Source organism: Gigantopelta aegis, chromosome 1 (genome assembly GCF_016097555.1).
Source record: "Gigantopelta aegis isolate Gae_Host chromosome 1, Gae_host_genome, whole genome shotgun sequence".
NCBI lineage: Eukaryota > Metazoa > Mollusca > Gastropoda > Neomphalida > Peltospiridae > Gigantopelta > Gigantopelta aegis.
In genome coordinates, this window is record NC_054699.1 from 43,670,909 (window position 1) to 43,695,957 (window position 25,049).

The 25,049-nt window shown below is 40.6% G+C and overlaps 2 protein-coding genes across 2 annotated transcripts in view; both read left to right on the top strand.

The window, feature by feature from the left end:
• LOC121375405 (ribonuclease P protein subunit p38-like) overlaps window positions 1-13,563 on the top strand; it is a 15,764-nt gene extending 2,201 nt beyond the window's left edge. Inside the window, exons 2-5 of the mRNA XM_041502843.1 lie at window positions 2,075-2,125; window positions 5,575-5,703; window positions 7,218-7,437; window positions 12,761-13,563. Of these exons, the coding sequence (XP_041358777.1) occupies window positions 2,075-2,125; window positions 5,575-5,703; window positions 7,218-7,437; window positions 12,761-13,531 (1,171 nt within the window). The 3' untranslated portion in view covers window positions 13,532-13,563. The remainder of the gene's footprint in view (window positions 1-2,074; window positions 2,126-5,574; window positions 5,704-7,217; window positions 7,438-12,760) is intronic.
• Window positions 13,564-17,944: 4,381 nt separating this feature from the next.
• On the top strand, window positions 17,945-20,840 carry LOC121368255. The gene has a single exon (XM_041492913.1). It carries the CDS (start codon window positions 18,982-18,984, stop codon window positions 20,710-20,712), a length of 1,731 nt encoding a protein of 576 aa, XP_041348847.1. The 5' UTR covers window positions 17,945-18,981; the 3' UTR covers window positions 20,713-20,840.
• The last annotated feature ends 4,209 nt before the right edge of the window (window positions 20,841-25,049 follow it).

Consider the following 25,049-nt stretch of genomic DNA (forward strand, 5'->3'; position numbering starts at 1 on the left):
TGAAAAAAATGCAGTCATCGAGTGGACGAATTGTTCGAGGTAAGTGGACGAATTGTCCGAGGTGAGTGGACGAATCGTCCAGAAAGCCTTTTTACCATCTCGTACCATAATGTTTGGTAATTTCGTACTATGTAGTGGTTTCATACTCGGTATCTTATTTTTGTCATGGTATGCCACTTCATATTTTTAATGTTTACAAATAAACGTTGACGTGTAAACATACCTTGTAAAGTGAGCAAAGGTTTAAATGAACATATGTATATTGCCACTGATGATCATTTCATATGATACGAGACTCCCCCACCATCGTGTATATATATATAGGCTTACGTTCTTAGCCCACTAGCTGTCGACAGATTCTCTGCCTATGCTTGCCTTATTGCTATTGGATAAACAATCGTTATAATCAACAGTCACATCAGTATCAATGTAGAATATCACTATGTGGTCTAGTCTATGATTAAGTATAACAAAATATACACGATCTTGAAATCATTATAACTTTATTTCACAGTAATTCAACATTTTACTATCTATCAGTCAACTAAGCTGCACAATAAATGATTGAGGTACGAAATGATCAAACAGACATGGTACGAAATAACCATGGTACGAAATGACTATGGTACGAAATGACCAAATAACTATGGTACGAAATGACCAGGGTATGAAATGACTTGGGTACGAAATGACTATGGTGTGAATTGAATTGACTGGTTACCCCCAGGGCCAGTGGCACTAGTAGTGCACGAGGCAATAATTTTCTTAACGTGCATGGCGAGGTCATCGGTCAACAGGCTGGTAGACACTGGGTTCGGATCCCAGTCGAGGCATGGGATTTTTAATCCAGATACCCACTCCAAACCCTGAGTGAGTGCTCCGCAAGGCTCAATGGGTAGGTGTAAACCACTTGCACCGACCATTGATCATAACTGGTTCAACAAAGGCCATGGTTTGTGCTATCCTGCCTGTGGGAAGTGCAAATGAAAGATCCCTTGCTGCTAATCGGAAAGAGTAGCCCATGTAGTGGCGACAGCGGGTTTCCTCTCACAATCTGTGTGGTCCTTAACCATATGTCTGAAGCCATATAACCGTAAATAAAAATGTGTTCAGTGCGTCGTTAAATAAAACATTTCTTTCTTTCTTTCTACTTAGCAAATGTAACATGGCGGGGATATTTTTTAAGGTTGTCATTGACGATTTATTTTGTTAATAATGATGAAAGTACTTCAATCGCGATTTTATAAGTAGGGTAGGCTATAAAATAATAAATACATTTTTGGTTTGCGTGTCCATTTGTTGCACTATTTTGGTTGAAGCACGGTCACCGTCATAGTGCCACAAGTTTTGAATATAGGCTATGTATAGCGTATGTAACAAGATCCGGACATAGTAAAAGCTACAATTAGTACGTCCCTCCGAACTAGCCCAGTGGCAGTGGACTGAGTGGTAAAGCATTTGCCTGGTGTGTGATTGGTCTAGGATTGGACCCTATCAGTGGGCCAATTAGGCTGTTTTAGATGTTTTGTTCACAACAGGTGAAACAGTCTATGAATCGGATAATATACACTATCCTGTTTGTGGTTAGACCAAGTACTCTGCTGTTCGAGAGCTAGCCGGACATTTGGACAGTTATGGTCGAGCTCTAATACAACATTAACCCAATTATGTTTGATGTAAATACCATTACACTGATAATTTTCAAGTTCACTGATACATAAATGTAAAATATAATTGACATATTAATCACTAATACACACACCAGAGGATGAAACCCATTAGCACCTACGTATTTAACCAGATAATTATTGAAAGAGGGTGCTGTCGTTTTTTTTCCTATAGTGTTCTTATTATTGGTTAATATGTGAATATATTTGTTATTGGCTTAAAATGATCAATGTAATGGTATTTAATGTCAGACACAGCTCAATTGTTCGACTGCTTGCTTGAGGTGCTTGCGTTGCAGGATCGAACCACCGCGGTGGATCCATTTAATTGATTGTTTTTTTTCTCATTCTATTCAGTGCACTGCAACTGGTAAAAGACTTAACTTTACGTTTATGTTCTTTTACAGGCCGATCCTGGATGAGTTGGTGATTAAAGAAGTGATAGAAAGAATAAGCAAGTGAGTATATAGTAGGCGTGTCAGACATGTTTTAGTGTGTCCAGCCAGTGCACCACGTCTGCTGTATCAAAGGCTGTGGTATGTGCTATCCTGTCTGTGAGATGGTGCATATAAAAGATCCCTTGCTACTAATGGAAAAATGTAGCAGGTTTGCTTTCTATGGTGGTCAAAATTACCATATGTTTCACATCCAATGGCTGATGATTAATAAATCAATATGCTCGTTAACTTTAACATATTTCAAATATGCAAATCAGGGCTAGCTTTGGGTGAGCAAAACAATTCGCCAAATTGTCTCTTAAACGTCCAAAATAGCACAAATTGTCTATTAAACATCCAAAATAGCACAAATTGTCAGTTATTTTGTAAAAAATGTCAAGTATTATCTGAAATTATTTCACCAAACTAAAATAAAATTTGCTAACTGCTAAGCTCTCAAAATTGAAAATTCACAATTGGCGAATTTGGCGAGTGCCAGAGCTTGCCCGGCAAATGTTAAATACTGGCGGGTAATGTACACCAGGTATATACATTTTACCATTGTTAATGAAATGATTTTTTTTAATGATCTCTACCTACGGCAATTTATATCTTAACCAAAGCAATTGAGCCCTGTAGCTAACTGGGTTTTCCAAACCGATCCACCAGTGGAACAGACCTGTTACAAACACTAGGATGCCCTCGGCTTATAACACATTTAAAACTCATATACATATGGATATGGTCCGGCTGAAAAGTGAGAAAAGTCTAGACTGGATGTGTTTGTTTTGTGTGTCAGCAAAATACATGTGGCCAGCAGCAGTGAAATAATTGTACATGGTATATATGCCCAACATTTTAAGCCTCTGACACACCAGTCGGACTGCATGCATGTTCCACATCCAGTTCGTATGAGCCTTTAAAGTCAAAACCCAAGACTCTAATAGTTTGTTCGTTTCTTTTGTTAAATGACATCACTAGCAGGGCTTCTAGAATTTTCTAAAAATCCACTAGCCATGGGATCAATGATTTAAAAAATTTACTAGCCAGGATTAAAAAATCACTAGCCCTACTTTACTTTAAGTTAATACAATTTTACTAAATAATAGTAATAGTCAGATAGATCACCTAAAGGTAGGGGATAGAGCTTTAAAACATTAACATTGTGGGGGTTGGGTGGGGTCAGGATATTCATATTTACAAAATAGACTTGACTGCAACATTTGTCTCTCTTTTTTTTCACTAGCCGTCTGGCATGGCAATAGTAGTTATTTACTAGCCCAACACTGAATATCACTAGCCATGGGAGTGGGGCTACCATAACCTAGAAGCGCTGTCACTAGAGCACATTGATTTATTAATCATCGGCTATTCAATAATTTTGACATAGTTTTAGAGAGGTGTACTGTGATTGTGATAAACATCAAAAGTTGCAACTATAAACCAAGTTTCATTGAGCTAGGAATTATAATTTGTGAGAAACTGATATAAAACTTTGGTACAAAAGTTGATGCTGACACCGATAATGTCTGTTTGTTTTGTTTAACGACACCACTAGAGCACTTTGATTTATTAATCTTCGGCTATTGGATGTCAAACATTTGGTAATTTTGACAAACAGTCTTAGAGAGGAAACTCGCTATATTTTTCCATTTGTAGCAATGGATCTTTTATATGGTGCACTGGCTGGAACGAGAAATAGACCAATGGGTGCCCACCCCCCTCCCCCTCAAATTTTGTGATAGTTATGTTTTTATTAAAAAATTTCATTTTCACCAAATATCATTAGTTCCCTACCCCCCACCCAGTAGATTTTCTAGATCCACCACTGGCTGTTTAAGGAAGGTAGGCAGCTACCTGTATATCTACTGAATGCAGTGAGATGTGTAATTTAAATCTTACATACCCGTTGGTAAGAATATAATTTTTTGTTTTTGATAACACATACTTGTTAAGACCGGCCTCAGTGGCGTCGTGGTTAGGCCATCGGTCTACAGGCTGGTAGGTACTGGGTTCGGATCCCAGTCGAGGCATGGGATTTTTAATCCATATACCGACTCCAAACCCTGAGTGAGTGTTCCACAAGACTCAATGGGTAGGTGTAAACCACTTGCATCGACCAGTGATCCATAACTGGTTCAACAAAGGCCATGGTTTGTGCTATGCGCAAATAAAAGATCCCTTGCTGCTAATCGGAAAGAATAGCCCATGTAGTGGCGACAGCGGGTTTCCTCTCAAAATCTGTGTGGTCCTTAACCATATGTCTGACGCCATATAACCGTAAATAAAATGTGTTGAGTGCGTCGTTAAATAAAACATTTCTTTCTTTCATACTTGTTAACACATGTATGTTTGTTAACAATTTGAAGACATGACTGGCTGCTTCTTTATGATGACCAGGTCACCAGTATCATACATCCAATGAAAACACAGCACAATCAAAATCGATTACATTGTGACATACAGTTAATCTGGCAATCATTTATCTGTGACGTGTAAGTTAGCTACAAGCGTAGGGTCAGTAAATAACTTTTAGTAGAAAAAGATGTTAAAATTTGTTTAAAACAAGGTTTTTGAGAATATGTAAGAAATAGAATACTACATTCGTGTCCGTTAGATACCATTTATCTCACAACTTGTTTTAAAATGTATACCAACTCGGTTTTGCTCATTAGACACCCCCAGCTATCAGCCGAATGAATGAATGAATGAATGTTTAACGACACCCCAGCACGAAAAATACATCGGCTATTGGGTGTCAAACTATGGCAATGCAAATAAATAAAGTGATGATCAACATCAATATACAAATTCAAGATTTTAAACAAAAACAGTGTAAAGAACTGTGCAAAAACACAAATATCACAGAATTTTACGGATACTGAATTTTACTCAAAACTTCAATTTTGTGCTGTATTGGCCATTCTCAAAGAGAATGTTACACTCCTGCACCACGGTGAGGTTACAGCACACGCAGGGGCCGTTGTGAGAGAACTGGTATCTAATGGCCACTCATGTAGTATTCTCTATTTAAAACAGGGGCGGGATGTAGCCCAGTGGTACAGCACTCGCTCGATGTGTGGTCGGTCTAGGATCGATCCCCATCGGTGGGCCCATTGGGCTATTTCTTTTTCCATCCATTGCACCACGACTTGTATATCAAAGGCAGTGGTATGTGCTATCCTGTCTGTGGGATTATGCATATAAAAGATCCCTTGCTGCTAATCAAAAAGAGTAGCCCATGAAGTGGTGACAGCGGGTTTCCTCTCCCAATATCTGTGTGATCCTTAACCGTACATCCGATGCCATATAACCGAACATAAAATGTGTTGAGTGTGTCATTAAATAAAACATTACCTTCCTGTTTAAAACACAGGAAACCATGGCATCAGCAGTAGCCAACAAAAAGTCACCGTCTGCTGTCTAGGCCTACTGCTGATCCAACTCGCTGACATTTATTTTGTTTTCAGTTTATTCCAGTGTTTGCCTTTACATGGGCAGAAAATACCATGGAAAGAAAAACAGAAAAAGAAAGAGTTGTTGAAGAATGGAGCCAAAATAGCAGAATCTGAAGATGAGAGGAAACGAAAAGATCTCAGGTTATTTAGTAGTTATATAAAGATGGAAAGAAATAAAGGAACACATCAAATTGTAGACCAAATTTAATTCACTACTAGCGTAGTAATGTCTGTATTTCCAGGGCCGTAGCTAGGATTTTTTTTGGGGGGGGGGGGGGGGGGGGGGGGGGGGGGGGGGGGGGGGGGGGGGGGGGGGGCAACTGAGTAGTTAATAGTCTAAAACTCCTTAAACAGTTAAGAAGAGAATTTTCTTTAAGTTTCTATAATGCTTTCCGGGATTTTTTCTGGGAGGGGGCAACTGCCCCTCCCCCCCCCCCCCCCCCCCTTGCTAGCTACGGCCCTTATTTCACACCAAGTTGTAATGTGCGATTGAATGCCTATATGTTCCCAGTCAACTTCCGACAATATGAATTTATTTTTGATGCAGTCATTATTTCTTGTTGCTATCTGTGTGATCCTTTATTTCTTTCCATCAGTATATATTAAGTAATTCTGTTCCAGAGAGTGTGTGTGTCTGCATCAATTTAAAATATTTGACAGAATTACTTTGACTGGTTACATCAAGTGGTCGTTGAAAATATATATTCACGGTAAAAAGGTCCCTGTGCATGTATTTCACAAAGTATATGAAGAAGTAATCAGATTGTTTTCAAAGAAATATTTGTTTGGTTATTTGTAAACATTATAAGATGATATGCACAATCATCTTGTCAGATTTCAACCAGGGCTTCTAGATTCTGATTGGCTAGTGATATTCTATGTTGGGCTAGTAAATAACTACTATTGCCATGCCCGACGGCTAGTGAATTTTTTTTTTGGTGTCAAATGTCTTATTTTGTAAATTTGAATATGCTGCCCCCACCCCAACCCCCAATGTTAGTGTTTCTAAGCTGTTTCTAAGCTCTATCTCCCTCTATAGGTGACATATCCAATTACTATTATTATTTAATAAAAGTTTATTTATTTAAAGTAATGTAGGGCTAGTAAATTTTTAAAATCACTAATCCCATGGCTAGTGAATTTTATAGAAAGTCTAGATACCCAGTTTCAACCAATTACAAAAGGTGCAGTTGGTTTCGCACTATTTTATTTTATTTACACAAACTTTTTTCTGCAAATACCGTATATACATTTTGTCTGGAATATTTTTGGATTGCCTTTATAAGGTAAAAAGGGGGTGGGATGTAGCTCAGTCGGTTGAGTAAGTGACGGCATCTTCCCTGGCCTTAGCACTGTGCATTGCCATGTCTCGTTGGGCCATGTTCTTTTTGTTGCAAGTAATTGTCAGCATTTAAGTTGATAAAAGGTGGGCAATAAATAAAATACAACACTCTTATTCGCTAGATATCACTTTTATGAAACTCGTGAAGTTCTCATGGTATCTGAGGTCACGTTCGTTTGGTCAGATATCATGGGAAGTTCACAAGTTTCAAAAAAATTATATGTAATGAAAACGATGGTAGTAATCTGTATATACAGGTAGTTAAAATGTGTTGAATGTGTTGTTAAATAAAACATTTCTTTCTTTCTTTTAGGTCGCAGCTGGCTATAGGTATAAATGCTGTTACTCGTGGCCTTGAGAAGGATGACCTTGACCTGGTCATTGTGTGCCAGTCAACCGAGCCCCAGCTGATTACGAAACACCTGATTCCACTCTCCGCATGTCGCCAGTGTCCAACTCTGTGTATCCCACGATTCAGTGAGGCGGTCGCGCCACTGTTAGGCATTAAATCGACCGTTGGTATCGGGTTCAAGGTAAATAGCTTACTATGGCATTAAATCGGATGTTGGTATCGGATTCAAGGTAAATAGTTTACTACGGCTTTAAATCGGCCGTTGGTATCGCGTACAAGGTAAATAGCTTACTACGGCTTTAAATCGGCCGTTGGTATCGGGTTCAAGCAGGGCTCACCCTGGATAAAAAATACCTGTAGCCAAAATATTAGCCAAATGGAATTTTTATTAGCCATATTGAAAATGCTTTAGCCAAATTTGTTTTACGCAGTACTGTATTGAGTATTTATATATGAATATGAAAATGTATCTTTTTTCAGCTAATTGTGTACAAACTGGAATAAATAGGAATAACAAAACCACAATGGGGGTAGAGGCAATTAATATATTACTTTGATTTTTCAGCGGGGGTGGGGTTGGGATGTGGTTAAGCAATATCTTAGTTTGAAGCCAGTACCCCATACATCCACCCCTACTTCTAAGGCCTATGACATTAAATTAACAAACATACAGAAATATGGGGGCGGGTTGGATGTTTATGGATGGTGGGGTTTTTTTTTCTTTCTTCCCAAATAAAAATTTGAGAGCTTTTTTTTTTTTATATACTCTTCAAAAGAAGAAACGCAAAACCACATTGTCGTAACATTTGGAGAATTGATTTAATTATTGAATGGTGAGTCCGATAATTACCAAATGTTGCAGGATTGTTCACAATTCACTCTAGTCCATTGTGAGTAAGTGATAGGACACACCACCAAGGTCAAGGTCATCTGGAGTCAATACCGGGTGTGGCCTCCGCGTGTGTTGACAACTGCCTGGCACCGCCTGCCCATTGAAGCAACCAGAGTACGGATGACGTCCCGGGGGATGGTGGCCCACTCGGCCTGCAAGGCTGCTGCCCGATCGGGCAGGGTCTGGGGCTGTGGTTGTCGCTGTCGGAGGCGTCGGTCCAACTCGTCCCATAGATGCTCAATTGGGTTCAAATCCGGTGATATCGATGGCCAAGGAAGGACATTAATGTTGTTGTTCTGTAGGAAAGCCGTTGTAAGACGTGCTGTGTGAGGCCTGGCGTTGTCATGTTGGAACACTGCGTTGGCGTTGGCCATAACTGGAATGATGTGTGGCCGGAGGATCTGGTCAATGTAGCCCTGTGCATTCAGGTTGCCCTGCACGTGGACCAGGTCAGTTCTGCCAGTGTGTGAGATGGCTGCCCACACCATGACACTACCCCCGCCGAATCTGTCCACTTCCTGCACGCAGTTTGCCGCATAACGTTCACCACAACGCCTATACACGCGACATCTTCCATCATGACGTCGGAGCAGAAATCGGGACTCGTCACTGAACCACACCTGTCTCCATCGCAGTTGAGGCCATTGTCGATGAATCTGGCACCACTGCAGTCGGAGTCGACGGTGTTGTGGTGTTAAGTAAAAAGTAAAGTTTGTTTTATTTAACGACGCCACTAGAGCACATTGATTTTTAATCTTATCATCGGCTATTGGACGTCAAACATATGGTCATTCTGACACTGTTTTTAGAGGAAACCCGCTGTCGCCACATAGGCTACTCTTCTTTACGACAGGCAGCAAGGGATCTTTTATTTGCGCTTCCCACAGGCAGGATAGCACAAACCATGGCCTTTGTTGAACCAGTTATGGAACACTGGTCGGTGCAAGTGGTTTACACCTACCCATTGAGCCTTGCGGAGCACTCACTCAGGGTTTGGAGTCGGTATCTGGATTAAAAATCCCATGCCTCGACTGGGATCCGAACCCAGTACCTACCAGCCTGTAGACCGATGGCCTGCCACGACGCCACCGAGGCCGGTGTGTGGTGTTAAGATGACACCTCGAACTGGACGTCTGGCACGAATTCCTACCTCACGTAGGCAGTTCCGTACGGTCTGGTCGGATATCCTGCGCAAACCTGGTATTGCTGCGGCTGTGGAGGTGGCAGTAGTCAATCGTTCCCGAAGGTGGCGTACCCGGATGTAGCGGTCCTGCCCGGGGGTAGTGACCCGTGGTCGACCGGATCTAGGGAGGTCACGTGTTGATCCATGTTGCTGGTAACGGTCCCACAGTCTGGAGATGGTGCTTGGGGACACATGGAATGCCCTGGCAACGGCCGTTCTGGATTCGCCTGCGTCTAGTCGGCCGATGGCATTGTTTCTCTGCGGTTCACTGAGACATGGCATGTCCTGGATTGTCAACTGTCGGCCAGATACAGAGGCCAGGCAAGCGAACACCCTGCACTTTTATACTGTCGGTGTTCATGTTGCACGTGCAGACAACGCACGTGCAGTGGTGACATGGTTTGCACGTGGCTGCGTTTTTGCAAATATTCACATTTTGGAACTTTATTGTACAGTAGCTGCGTTTTATCGAATATAACCATGGGAATGTGTTTGGGACATGCAATGACCTTATATTCACAAAGCATGAACCGGTAGGAAACATAAAATCGGAGTTATAACCCATTTGTACCCTTTTGCATTTCTTTTTTTGAAGAGTATATATATATAGAGCTCATTATTTCTTTAAATAGCAATCTTTATGTTAGTTTCAAATTATTTTTTTCTTTGCTTTTTTTTTAAGTGACCCGTCAATTCCCCACCCCAAACAATTTCATAATTTGTGCCATGTTGTTGCGGTTGATTCATCTGTTAAATGCTTGTTGTGATTTCTGCTTACAAAATTTAAATACTGCATGTTCATTTCCGGCGATCGCGATCTGCATGGGTACGAAATTAACAAAGACAAAGGAATAAACAAAAACTGCAGTCATTGATGCGAATAACTATTGTTTTTCTACAAATTTACATCAAGATTTACTTTTGCGTAATCGTATTGTTTAATGTCCGCAACGATGTCTCTTGACACGCGGGTGTCGGCTGACTCTGAAGCGTGACGTATGTTCCACCGAGAGCTGTCCTCAGTTCAGCCAACGAACGTTCTTCCTAACGTTCGTGAACTATTTGATTGGTGTTCGTCGTATCCATTTGGTTTAACGTGAAGCGCACAAACCAGTCTAGCGAACGTTTTGTTTTCGCTCGGTCTAGCTGAACTCGGCCCTTGAGATAGCCTACATATCTTTCGGCCCTGAACTGGCATGTGTATTCAGATTGACACGCATTGACTGTCTGTTTTTATTACTTTGGTTCAAAGATTTTACAAAGTAAAAATAACAAGCTACAGATCTTCCAGACATTGCTGTCATACATGCTGAATGCATGCCGTTAAAATTAATAACCGTGATTATTAAAATACGCAAACATCATAAGGCCTACGCTGTATTCTGCATGACACCGTTTCTCGTTACCGGTCGCGAGATCGCTATTACGCTAATTGAATATTTGGTAGTATTATTAGTGTCGGATAGATTATGTAACCGTTTGTTCACATCAGAAGACAGAAAATGGCTTAGCCAAAATTTTAGCCACTTGCAAATTTTATTAGCCATTTTTTGTAAAAATTAGCCAATGGCTAATTTGGCTACCGACAGCGCGAGCCCTGTCAAGGTAAATAGCTTACTACGGCTTTAAATCGGCCGTTGGTATCGGGTTCAAGGTAAATAGCTTACTACGGCATTAAATCGGCCGTTGGTATCGGGTTCGAGGTAAATAGCTTACTAAGGCTTTAAATCGGCCGTTGGTATCGGGTTCGAGGTAAATAGCTTACTACGGCTTTAAATCGGCCGTTGGTATCGGGTTCGAGGTAAATAGCATACTACGGCTTTAAATCAGTTATTGGTATCGGGTTCGAGGTAAATAGCTTACTACGGCTTTAAATCAGTTATTGGTATCGGGTTCGAGGTAAATAGCTTACTACGGCTTTAAATCAGTTATTGGTATCGCGTTCGAGGTAAATAGCTTACTACGGCTTTAAATCAGCTGTTGGTATCGGGTTCGAGGTAAATAGCTTACTACGGCTTTAAATCAGTTATTGGTATCGGGTTCAAGGTAAATAGCTTACTACAGCTTTAAATCAGTTATTGGTATCAGGTTCAAGGTAAATAGCTTACTACGGCTTTAAATCGGCTGTTGGTATCGGGTTCAAGGTAAATAGCTTACTATGGCTTTAAATCGGCTGTTGGTATCTGGTTCGAGGTAATTAGCTTACTACGGCTTTAAATCAGTTATTGGTATCGGGTTCCCGGTAAATAACTTACTACGGCTTTAAATGAGTTATTGGTGTCGGGTTCGAGGTAAATAGCTTACTACGGCTTTAAATCAGTTATTGGTATCGGGTTCGAGGTAAATAGCTTACTACGGCTTTAAATCAGTTATTGGTATCGGGTTCACGGTAAATAACTTACTACGGCTTTAAATGAGTTATTGGTATCGGGTTCGAGGTAAATAACTTACTACGGCTTTAAATCAGTTATTGGTATCGGGTTCGAGGTAAATAGCTTTCTACGGCTTTAAATCGGCTGTTGGTATCTGGGTCGAGGTAAATAGCTTACTATGGCTTTAAATCAGTTATTGGTATCAGGTTCAAGGTAAATAACTTACTACGGCTTTAAATCGGCTGTTGGTATCTGGGTCGAGGTAAATAGCTTACTATGGCTTTAAATTGGCTGTTGGTATCGGGTTCAAGGTAAATAGCTTACTATGGCTTTAAATCAGCTGTTGGTATCGGGTTCGAGGTAAATAGCTTACTATGGCTTTAAATCAGTTATTGGTATCAGGTTCAAGGTAAATAGCTTACTACGGCTTTAAATCGGCTGTTGGTATCGGGTTCGAGGTAAATAACTTACTACAGCTTTAAATCGGCTGTTGGTATCGGGTTCGAGGTAATTAGCTTACTACAGCTTTAAATCGGCTGTTGGTATGTGGGTCAAGGTAAATAGCTTACTACAGCTTTAAATCAGCTGTTGGTATCGGGTTCAAGGTAAATAGCTTACTACGGCTTTAAATCAGCTGTTGGTATCGGGTTCAAGGTAAATAGCTTACTACGGCTTTAAATCAGCTGTTTATTTTATTTATCAACAATGGCAGGACTGGTAGTATTAACTGTGCTATCAAAAGTTGGGTGCACTTTGAACTTTGACCCAGCTGGATGTTGTTTTGTATAGTGCTACCTATAATACTAGAGCACATGTTGCTACTATTTTGTTTTAATACACTACCTGTCTTTCTGGGTATTGATATGGCAAATTCTGCATTTTACCAGGCATAGATTGGAAATAGTAAAAATTATTTTTGAAGTTTTTACATATTATTTAATATTTTTACTCATGATGCGGTTATTTAGTAACAATTTGTTATTGAACCCTTGCATTGTCATTGATTTTAAAATTGCATTTGTTATTTCAATATTTATTTAAAACTAATTTTTTTCAGAAACTCGCATCTAAAGAAGAATCTGAATTCAGTGAATTTGTTAGTTATGGGAAAACCTGCGCCATTCCAATTAGTATGCCATGGGATGAAGACACCAAAAACATCACACCTTTGGTTTCAGCAAAGGAGGCTATATCTGTGCTAGACAGTAAGAAAAGTATTCAGGATGATGAAAATAAGGAGAAAATTCTAAACTCTAAAGCCTTGGATACAGGAAAATCTGACTCCATTGTACAAAATAAAGAAACACTTTTGAAGATCTTAAAAACAGAAAAACAAGACAGTGTTACAGATAACGAAGTGGAAACCAAAAACATAATTCACACTGATAAATCGGAAACTGGAAAATCGGACTCCAGCCTGCAAACAACTGAAAAATGTTCCCAGATCTCTTCACCGAAAAAGAAAACTGAAGCTACCGCTGGCTGCACGGTGCAGACGTTTATTCCCAAGGATGATTATTCGTACCTGTACGTGTTCAAAAGTGAGAAGAAGAAATCCAAAGACTGGGGTGAGTTTGTTCCCCTTGGAGAAGGCAGCGACAGTTCAGACTCGGAAACATTTTGTTATAAATCCACAGCACAACAAGAAGCAGAGGAAACCCAGGATTTAGCATCTTTGAAGATGAAGAAGAGACAACATGAGAATAATCAAAACGATATGACGGACAATCCAAGTGACGTCCCACCGTTAAAATACCAGAAAACTAAAATTGGACAACAGTTTAAAAATCCCAATAAACCGAAGCGAAGGAAGAAACTGGGCAAATAGTAAAATGTAATATAATAAAAAATGAAAGTCCAGTCAACATAATTTGTTGTTTTTGAGATAATTGAATTTAAATCTGAAAATGGTTTTGTTGTTTCGGTTTACTGTTAGTTTTGTTTTGTTAACAACACTTCTAGATCACATTGATTTATTAATCGTCGTCTATTGGATGTCACATATTTAGTAATTTTCACATATAGTCTTAGAGAGAAAACCTGTTACATTTGTCCATTAGTAGCAAGGGAGCTTTTATATACACTACTATCCCACACAGGATAGCACATACCACAGCCTTTGATATACCAGTCGTGGTGCATTGGCTGGAACGAGAAATAGATCAATGGGTCCACTGACTGGAATCTATCCTAGATGGACCGCGTATCAGGCGAACACTTTACCACTGGGCTACATCCCGCCTGTTCTGGTTTACCGATCCCACATTCCTCCTTCTTTGTCTTAATATACAATGGTGAATATTTCTTTAATAATATGATCATAAGCAGTGCCTGGAATCTTTCCCAAGTGCTTGTGCACAGGGGGGTGGTTGGTGTGGATTGAACAGTTAACCCCCCCCCCCCCCCCCCCCCCCCCCCCCCCCCCCCCCCCCCCCCCCACCCCCCCCCCCCGATACACACACACGCACACACTTCTTTAAGCAAATTTTCTATTTTTACTTTTTTTTCTTCTGGCGAGTATGATTTCTAGATTATGGTAGCCCCATCCCCATGGCTAGTGATATTCAATGTTGGGCTAGTAAATAACTAATATTGCCATGCCCGACAGCTAGTGAATGTTTTTGGTGTCAAATGTTGCAGTTGTCTATTTTATAAATGTGAATATCCAGGCACCACCCCAAACACCAATGTTAGTGTTTTTAACCTCTATCTTCCTCTTTAGGTGACATATCTGATTATTACTATTATTTAGTAAAATTGTATTAACTTAAAGTAAAGTAGGGCTAGTGAATTTTTAATAGTGGCTAGTACATTCTTTAATTTTACCAGTCATCAATTTCTCAAAGCCACAAGTCATGTAATTACTAGTACCAGTAGTTGCATTCTGTAACAATCATCGTCTGCTTGCGTTTTCTTTTAGTTCGATGAGACCATTTATTACCTTGTCCAATGATAACATAACATTCATCTCACATGTGAAATGTTATGGTAACCACAAATCATATGTTTACAGTCAAATGCCGGCAACAATTTTGATACTGAAATAAGGGAACACTTGGTATTTTAGACCAAATATCAGTCACCAATAACATCGTAATGTAAATAGGGTACACAAATGTAATATGGGATTCGTTGTCATTCAGGTGAGATTCAATGTCAGTAGCGAGGTTAACTTCCAGACTATAAATGAGGACCGGCCTCGGCGTCGTGGTTAGGCCATCGGTCTACAGACTGGTAGGTACTGGGTTCGGATCCCAGTCGAGGCATGAGATTTTAAATCCCGATACAGACTCCAAACCCTGAGTGAGTGAGTGCTCCGTAAGGCTCAATGGGTAGGTGTAAACCACTTGCACCGACCAGTGATCCATAACTGGTTCAACAAAGGCCATGGTTTGTGCTATCCTGCCTGTGGGAAACGCAAATAAAAGATCCCTTTCTGCCTGTCGTAAAAGAGTAGCCTATGTGGCGACAGCGGGTTTCCTCTTAAAAAAACCTGTCAGAATGACCATATGTTTGACGTCCAATAGACGATGATAAGATAAAAAATCAATGTGCTCTAGTGGCGTCGTTAAATAAAACAAACTTTACTTTTATAAATGAGGTTTCTGGTCGCAGTCATTCTTTCCTGTTTGTGTTGGTGAGATTCCTTATTTCTTTCCATCAGAATAATTTAAAGGGACAGACTAGAGGTCTCTGTCCAGGAGAGAGAAATCAGTGTAGTGGCCTTACATCTACCCAATGAGTAGTTTTAAAAGTGAGCCAGTACCGGGCTACAATCTACCTGATGTCTTAATGAGGATGGTAATAATAATTAGAACATTAACTGCCCTGTGACTCGGTCTGGGTGGGAGCCCCCAGTACTCGGGCTGCGAACCCAATACTTTCTATAGCTTAAACACTGCTTCTCATACCGGAGCGAGTTTTAACGACTCGGTGGGTAGGTGTAAGGCCACTACACCCTCGCCTCTCTCACTAATCACTAACAATTAACAACTAACCCACTGTCCTGGACAGACAGAGCCCAGACAGCTTAGGTGTGTGTCCAGGACAGCGAGCTCGAACCTTAATTGGATATAAGCATGGGAATAAGTTGAAATGAAATACTCAGAGAAGATGCAGCTTATCACGTTTTACGGGTTTTTGTCATGCAGATTAATTAGAATGTCCTAGCAACCCCCAGTATAGTAATGGTATATTATTAAGTTATATTTGCATTAGTTGGTTGTACATCTTCGTCGAATCTTGACGTTAGCATTATTAATTACGGGCTAAATTAGATGTTGCGATAATTAAGTATTTTTGGTATAATTAACAGTGGGGTCGTTTGGCGTATTTGTCTGGGTTTTGTTGTTTTGTTTGGAAAGAGGAATGTCCTGAAGTTCGGCTTTTATGGCATATATTAAAGGAAAATTGGAGAATCGACAGTATTGGAGTACCTAGGGGAAGTATGTACGGAACCCCTCCATTCACAACCACCCCTCCATTCACCACCGCCCCTGGCCAGACAGAAAAACTATCGCTTAATGAAAAATGTGTTTGTTTATTTATTTTGTTTAACGACACCACTAGAGCACATTGATTTGTTAATCATCGGCTGTTGGAGTCAAACATTTGATAATTCTGACATGTAGTCTTAGAAAGGAAACCCGCAATTTTTTTTTCCACATTAGAGTAAGGGGTCTAGAAATAGCCCAATGAGCCCACCGACGGGAATCGATCCCATACCGACCGCGCATCAGGCTAGCGCTTTAACACTGGCTACACCACACCCCACATAATGGAGAAAAAAAAATGAAGGTTTGTTGTTTGTGATGTGTCTGCAGTTGCTATTTTTAGTTGTCACACACCCGTTTGTGAAAACATCATTCGTTATTTATCTTAGACACACCCCCCCCCCCCCCCCGCGCCTAAATTAATCTAGGCTGTGTACGCTCCTGTTGTTTGAGGGGCGGGACGTAGCCCAGTGGTAAAGCGCTCGTTTGATGCGCGGTCGGTCTAGGATCGATCCCCGTCGGTGGACCCATTGGGCTATTTCTCGTTCCAGCCAGTGCTCCACATCTGGTTAACAAAGGCCGTGGTATGTACCCGTTTGTGGAAAAAAATCATTCGTTATTTATCTTAGACACAAAAAAACCCACCCGCCACCACCCGCCCCCTTCTAAATTAATTTCGGCTGTGTACGCTCCTGTTGGTTGCTCGGAATATAACTCGTCTTCCCTCGAGGAGGCTTCACCAAATGATTGGAAACGAATCGTGTTGTTGAATTAATGCCATCTGTAATTCCATTGGTTGACTGGCCGATTATGACGAGGCCTTGCCACGACCATAAGAAGTTATATTGTTTCAAATCCGTTAGTGTTACCGTGACTGTAAACAAGAGAATATTGACAATATGGACTTGAGGTAAGATTCAGGCTTACTATAGTTTTAACGGTTTGCTGTTTAAAGGCACATACCTGAGTTTGCTGCATTGTAAGATATTTCCGAAAAATGAAATATTTCTACGATTAAAGTTACATATTAAATATATTTTCTTGTTTAGAATATCAGTGTCTGTATATTGAATGTGTTTCTGGCCGTCTTAATATTTGTAAGATTTTGTCTTCAAATAATTTCGTACGTACGAAAAATGTTTTTTTTTAGAAAATAAAATGAAATTTAACTTAGTACAAACAGTAGAACAACCAGAAACACGTTTAATATACAGCCACTAATATTTTATGCAGAAAAATATATTTTATATGTAATTACAATCGTTAAAAAGTCTCTGTTAGTCGATAACATCTTAAAAATGGCAACAAACCCAAGTATGTCCCTTAAAGCATGTAGCTGTTTGATGAAATGGGCGGTCTCAAAGTTGTGTACTAGAGGCGCCAAATGTATACAATATCTATTCATTATTTGTTTACAAATGTAACGTTTTATAAGCACGGGCCCAAGTGTCTCATTTACCATGTGGGCGAGACGAAGCCAAGTGGTTAAGTGTTCGCTTGATGCGCGGTCGGTCTAGGATCGATCCGCGTCAATGGACCCCTTGGGCTATTTCTTGTTTCCAGCCAGTGCTCCACAACTGGTGTAACAAAGGCCGTGGTAGGTAGTATCCTGTCTCTGGGATGTTGCATATAAAAGACCACTTGTTACTAATTGAAAAAGAGTAGCCTATGAAGTGGCAACAGCGGGTTTGCTCTCTCAATATATGTGTGGTCCTTAACCATATGTCTGACGCCATACAATCGTAAATAAAATGTGATGAGTGCGTCATTAAATAAAACACTTTCTTCCTTCCATTTACCATATGTTACACACATCATCTGGTTTAACTATAATCTTCATAAAAAAGTTGGGGAACCTGAAATATTAAAACATACGTTTTGACCACAGACATCCTAGTAAAGAACGTTCAGGTCTGTTTATCAACACACCGGAACACATTCCAGAGTTTGCACATGCATCTCGCAGTTGCCCCGTGCGTGGTGTGTCATTCTCAATTTTGACAATTTCCAAGAAGGTCGATTAATCACTGTGGAACATGTATTTATTTCTGTCAATCTTTTTCATTCTGTTGATCATACAGTTGTTATTGTTTTGTTTTAAGTCATTTTTATTGTTTGATTTTGCGATTTACTGATAAAAAAACGTCAACTTTCAAATTTCACTTCTGACCTAAATCGTCCTTGGTGGTCATAATACTGAACTACCAGTTGTGATTTTTGTCCAATTAATTCACTATTATCATATAACCATTCCCCACAGCTAATATACCTTACAATTTTGGCAACTGAAAATTATTATTAGTTCCCCTACTTTTTTTGAAGAGTATATGTTAATTATTTTCGTTTATATATGCAGTTTTCGGTACTGTTTAGTGCAGCTAAAGTTCGGTACTATCAAAATTAGAACACCTTAAGGCCAGTGGCGTAGGGAAGTTGGGGGGGGGGGGGCAGGGGGGTATACGGGGGCCATGCCCCCAATCAAACTTAAAAAAAAAAACCTATTCAATTTTATAAACTCATACATATATACTTACATACAAAGTGCGGGTCCCCGTCCGCCCCCCCCCCCCCCCCCCCATCTAACATTTTGGCTACACCAGTACCTAAGGCGGGTCTACACTGAATGCGGCGCATATGTGCCTTCCGGCTTTTCCGTCTGATGCCTCTGTGTGCTGCGGCTTGTCTTTGGATGCTTTACCTAACTACAATGTACATGCGAGCAACAATTGTCCCAAGTTCAATATTTTATCACTGAACACGTTACTTTTTCCGCAGGAGTCGCTGGATGCGAGCAATATGGACTATGTTACTGACACAGACTGCCTTGTCACGTCAGACTATCTGTTATGACAACACTGGAGTCGAAGATGTCAATGAGACGCCCTATCCCAGTAAAGTGACTGTGAACAACGTCATAGAAGATTCGTCTATAATAAAAAGAAAAATAATCACCAGTGACAACAACGCTTCTGAAGTAACCACTGTCCCATCTACACGGGTCTTTGACAACATCACGACAGCGATGGACACTCTTGGCAACATCACGACAGCCATGGACACTCTTGACAACATCACGACAGCCATGGACGCTCTTGACAACATCACGACAGCCATGGACGCTCTTGACAACATCACGACAGCCATGGACGCTCTTGACAACATCACAACTGCGATGGACGCTCTTGGCAACATCACGACTGCCATGGACGCTCTTGACAACATCACGACAGCCATGGACGCTCTTGACAACATCACGACAGCCATGGACGCTCTTAACAACATCACAACTGCGATGGACGCTCTTGGCAACATCACGACTGCCATGGACGCTTTTGACAGCACAACAGAGAAGGCGGCAACAACAGATGCCAAGAAAACATCTCAAGACATTGATTCTTCAGTTACGAACATCTCTGACACGAACAGGACTTTTAAGGAAGTTTTTCACAAGAGCTTGACTACCTCAAACGTACTTTACACGATGATTCCAATCACAGAATATTACAACTTGAACACGATTGCGACGAACCTCCCTGATAATACGAACATGACAGACAAAGCATCGCTGATGGTCATTGGCGACTATGTAAGCTACGTCATCACACCATTTTTCCTAGCAACAGGTCTTTTTGGCAACGTTATGACTGTCATAGTGATGCAGAGCAGAGCGTTCTCCTCAATGACTATGGGCACTATTCTAACCGCCCTGTCTGTGTCTGACACCACTTTCCTTCTGATGCATCTGTTCACGAAACCGTTCATCATCGAGATAGTAGGAATGGACGTCCGAGCTCTGAGTGACGAGTCCTGTAAGCTTTTCTTCATCCTCCTCAAAACGGCAAAGATGTCGTCCTCGTGGTTTGTCGTTCTCGTCTGTCTGGAGCGACTCGTCGGAGTCTGGTTTCCCCTGAGGGCGAGGATGATCAACAGCAGGCGTCACGTAGTCATGGCAATCGCTGCGATCTGTACCACAGCCATCACCTTCAACGGATTCTGGTCCTTTTCGTCGAAGGTAGTCTTTAACGGCACGTACTGTTTAGTCAGCTACTCCTACCCCGCCATTGCGATGAAAACGAAGATCTTCTCGATTGTGGGGACGCTGCTGTACGCTGGGATCCCGACAGTTCTTCTACTCATCATGACCCCAGCTATTATCTATCGTATTCAGAAGCAGTCCAGGATACGTAGACAGCTGTCGACCGCCCGTCTGAGTAAATATGACACAAATCAGAAGAGTGTTGCCATGCTCCTGAGTGTCTCGATCACGTACATACTCCTCGCCTTCCCTATAGCAGCCGTCTTCGTCGTCGCCATGGTCCAGGGAGAGAACATGTTCCAGAGCAGGGATCCTGTGATCTCTGTGATACGTCACGTTGCCCAGCCATTAGAACTGCTCAATTATTCCATCAACTTCTTTCTCTACGTCGCGTTCAGCAGCAAGTACCGTCGTCGTATTGGCGAACTCATCTGCTGTCGCTGGAGGACAGGTCTGAAAGAACAATTGACTCTAACTTAGTGTGGAATTTCATTTCAACTTATGTTCGTGCTTATGGCCAATTAAGGTTCAAGCACGCTGTCCTAGGCACACACCTCAGCTATCCGGGCTGTCTGTTCAGGACATTGGGTTAGTTGTTAGTTGGTTATTGGTTAGTTGTTAGTTGGTTAGTGGTTAGTTGTTAGTTGGTTATTGGTTATTGAGAGAGAGAAGAGAGTGTACTGATCTTACACCTACCCATTGAGTTGTTCAAACTCGCTCTGGTCGGGAGCCGGTACCGGGCTGCGAACCCAGTACCTACCAGCCGTATGTCCGATGGCTTAACCACGACACCACCGAGGCAGGTAGTGTGGAATTATTATTTTTACTGAAAAAAAAGAAGTGATTTCAGGTTGAAATATTTTAATGCAGATACTCATTAAAACAAATATTAATACAAAACTCGATCTCTGAATTTTATACTAACGGTAGGAAATACGAGATCACACCGACACTGACAACAGATTGCAACCAAACACTTCGTCCATAGTGTCCGGAAGTTAACCGTGTTACTATCACTCAGTCTCATATCCAAATCCACATTACATCTTTGTACTGTATACAGAAGCTAATATTTTCTATGTCTTACATTGTGGTGGTGCACACGCCGAGTATATTTGTAAACTGACAAAACCACCATCCGTAATCTAGACCGTAGCTGTGCACAGTGCAGTCGGATGGGTATTTGACAAAAATAATGGTTGATTCCACGAATATCTATGTAGTGTTTTGTCTGTAGGAGGACATCCACTCCTGAGGAGATCCTTTACAATACACAAGGCCGGATTTAGACATGGGGGGGGGGGGGGGGGGGGGTGTCTGGCAGGGGGACCCGGGGCAATTGCCACCTTTGCCCCTTATAAATTCGGCACTGACAATACATCTTTCCTGCACTGTTCAAAAGACGAGTGCAGCTACTCCCCGACTAGTTTACTAAATTATACCTAACACCGGACAGAGCTCATTGGAATAAATACAGCTGTGATGACATGCACTCTTGAATCACTGTTAAAAGGGGGGTGGGGGTATTACTGTAAATTCAGTGGTCTTCGGGATCAATCTAATTAAAATTAGCTCCACTATTACATGTGGATCTAACAGCAGCCAGTTGGAGCTCATGTCCTCCAATCAAAACCTTACTTGCAGAATCCTGCCAGTGATTTAAACATAATTTGAAAACATTCCGAATTATCCTGAGGGTATACGACATGTTTCGTGTGAATTACGAATGCCTTAAAACATGTTTTATTTTATAAAATAAATAATTCGTAATGTAAAACTGAAGACTGATTTAGTTGGGGTTTTTTAATAAATAGTGCGGCCACTAAAATAGAGAGAATACTACATGAGTGGTTGTAAGATACCATTCGCCTTACAACGAGTTATTTATATAGAGAATACTACATGAGTGGTCGGAGTATACCATTGGTTTTACAGCGAGTTATTTATATAGAGAATACTACATGAGTGGTCGGAGTATACCATTGGTTTTACAGCGAGTTATTTATATAGAGAATACTACATGAGTGGTCGGAAGATAGCATTGGTCTTACAACGAGTTGTTTATATAGAGAATACTACATGAGTGGTCGAAATATACCACTGGTCTTACAACGAGTTGTTTATATAGAGAATACTACATGAGCGGTCGGAATATACCACTGGTCTTACGAGTTGTTTATATAGAGAATACTACATGAGTGGTTGTAAGATACCATTGGTCTTATAACGAGTTGTTTATATAGAGAATACTACATGAGTGGTCGGAATACATCATTTGTCTTAAAACGAGTTGTTTATATAGAGAATACTACATGAGTGGTCGGAATACACCATTTGTCTTACAACGAGTTGTTTATATAGAGAATACTACATGAGTGGTCGGAATACACCACTGGTCTTACAACGAGTTGCTTATATAGAGAATACTACATGAGTGGTCGGAATATACCACTGGTCTTATGAGTTGTTTATATAGAGAACACTACGTGAGTGGTCGGAATAAACCACTGGTCTTACAACAACTTGTTTATATAGAGAATACTACATGAGCGGTCGGAAGATACCACTGGTCTTACAACGAGTTGTTTATATAAGGAATACTACATGAGTGGTCGGAAGATAACATTGGTCTTACAACGAGTTGTTTATATAGAGAATACTACAGGAGTGGTCGGAAGATACCACTGATCTTACAACGAGTTGTTTTTATAGAGAATACTACATGAATGGTCGGAATATACCACTGGTCTTACGAGTTGTTTATACATGTGTATAGCGAATACTACTTGAGTGAATCAATCTAATTAAAATTAGCTCCACTATTACATGTGGGTCTAAAGACAGCTAGTTGGAACTCATGTCCACCAATCAAAACCTTACTTGCAGAATCCTGCCAGTGATTTAAAAATAATTTGAAAACATTCCGAATTATCCTGAGGGTATACGACATGTTTCGTGTGAATTACGAATGCCTTAAAACATGTTTTATTTTATAAAATAAATAATTTGTAATGTAAAACTGAAGACTGATTTAGTTAGTGTTTTTTTTATAAATAAATAAATAATGTTTAATGTAAAATTGAAGACTGATAACGTATTGGTATTTTTCGCTGTACTGCGGCCACTAAAATAGACTCGCCCGATATTTTTAGAATTTGTATGCTCCCAAATAACGTTATAAAAGGCGAAGTGTGATTGGTCAATATTTAAATTATTATTTACAGACGAAATGTTGCCTGGACATTGGGGACTACGCAGTGTTGTTAGTTTTAAATCACTGACAGGATTCTGCAAGTAAGGTTTTGATTGGTGGACATGAGCTCCAACTGGCTGTCTTTAGATCCACATGTAATAGTGGAGCTAATTTTAATTAGATTGTGAGTGAATAATCGCTCGCATCGCTCGCGTCCGGTCAGGATACAGCTTTACTCTTTGCTTATCAAATCTTTATTTACACGTATTTATATACTATTCACCATTAATGCACGTACCCGTGTATTGTTTCTGATTTTGTCATTAGCACGATGTTTTAACAACAAAACGCCGAATACAATAACTTCCATTAGGCCTTCACTATGACTAGTGGCCAGTCTAAGTGCAGCTTCAACTATCTTGTTTGTTCTTCTTGTGACGCGATGTAGTTCAGTGGTAGAGTGCTCGGCTGGGATGTCGGGGATCGTGGGATCGATTCCCTTCGATGGACTCCTCCCAACAAATACATCAAAGGCCATCGCCTTCACGGAAAAAGGGGTGGGATTTAGCTCAGTCGGTTGAGTGCTCGTTTGAGGTGCTTGTGTCACAGGATCGAACCACCTCGGTCGATCCATTCAACTGATTTTTTTTTTTTTTCATTCCAAACAGTGGACCACAACTGGTTAAAAGCCGTGATATGTGCTTTCCTGTCTGTAGGAAAGTGCATATAAAAGATCCCTGGCTGCATTTGGACAAATATAGCGGGTATTCTTTGATGACAACATGTCTGAATTACTAAATGTTTGACATCCAATAGCCGATGATTAATTAATCAATGTGCTCTAGTGGTGTCGTTAAACTAAACATTTTTTTCACAGAAAAGTGCATATAAGAATACATTGTCGGTGTTTTTTTTTCGGTAAGAGTAGCTTATGTGGTGGCAGCAGGTTTTTCAAATTGTTTTCAAAAAATTTGTTTTGTTTAGCGACACCACTAGAGCACATTGAATTATTAATCATCGGTTATTACATTTGGTAATTTTTGACTCGTAGTCTTAGAGAAAAATCAACAATATTTTAGCATTAGTGACAATTAACGGACCTTTTATATGCACTTTCCAACAGACAGGACATCACATACCACAACCTGTTCTACATTCGATATGTATAATTTCTTACTGCAAGCTGAAGCTGAGAAGAGATACGTTATTTAGTTGAGATTACTGGTCAAAGGTAGTTATCGTGACACGTCGACATTTCGGTCTCGGAGAAACATTTAAGATAGATGAAATGTGTGTCCAGGATACCATGCTTGAACCTTAATTAAGTTATGGACTATATACAGAGGAATATATATTTTTAATGTCTCTCTTGAATAATAATCCTGTGGTCATTATCTAATGCCGAAATCTTAATTATTATATACATGTAACTCAGGGTATTTAAGGGGCGGGATGCAGCCCAGTGGTAAAGCGCTCGCTTGACGTGCGGTCGGTCTGGGATCGATCCCCATCGGTGGGCCCATTTAGCCTATTTCTCGCTCCAGCCAGGGCACCACGACTGGTATATCAAAGGCCGTGGTATTTGCCATCCTGTCTGTGGGATGGTGCATTTAAAAGATTCCTT

What these genes read in the sequence shown, in the direction of transcription:
- LOC121368255 (XM_041492913.1), top strand. Translation starts at nt 18,982, where the DNA reads ATGCGAGCAATATGGACTATGTTACTGACACAGACTGCCTTGTCACGT.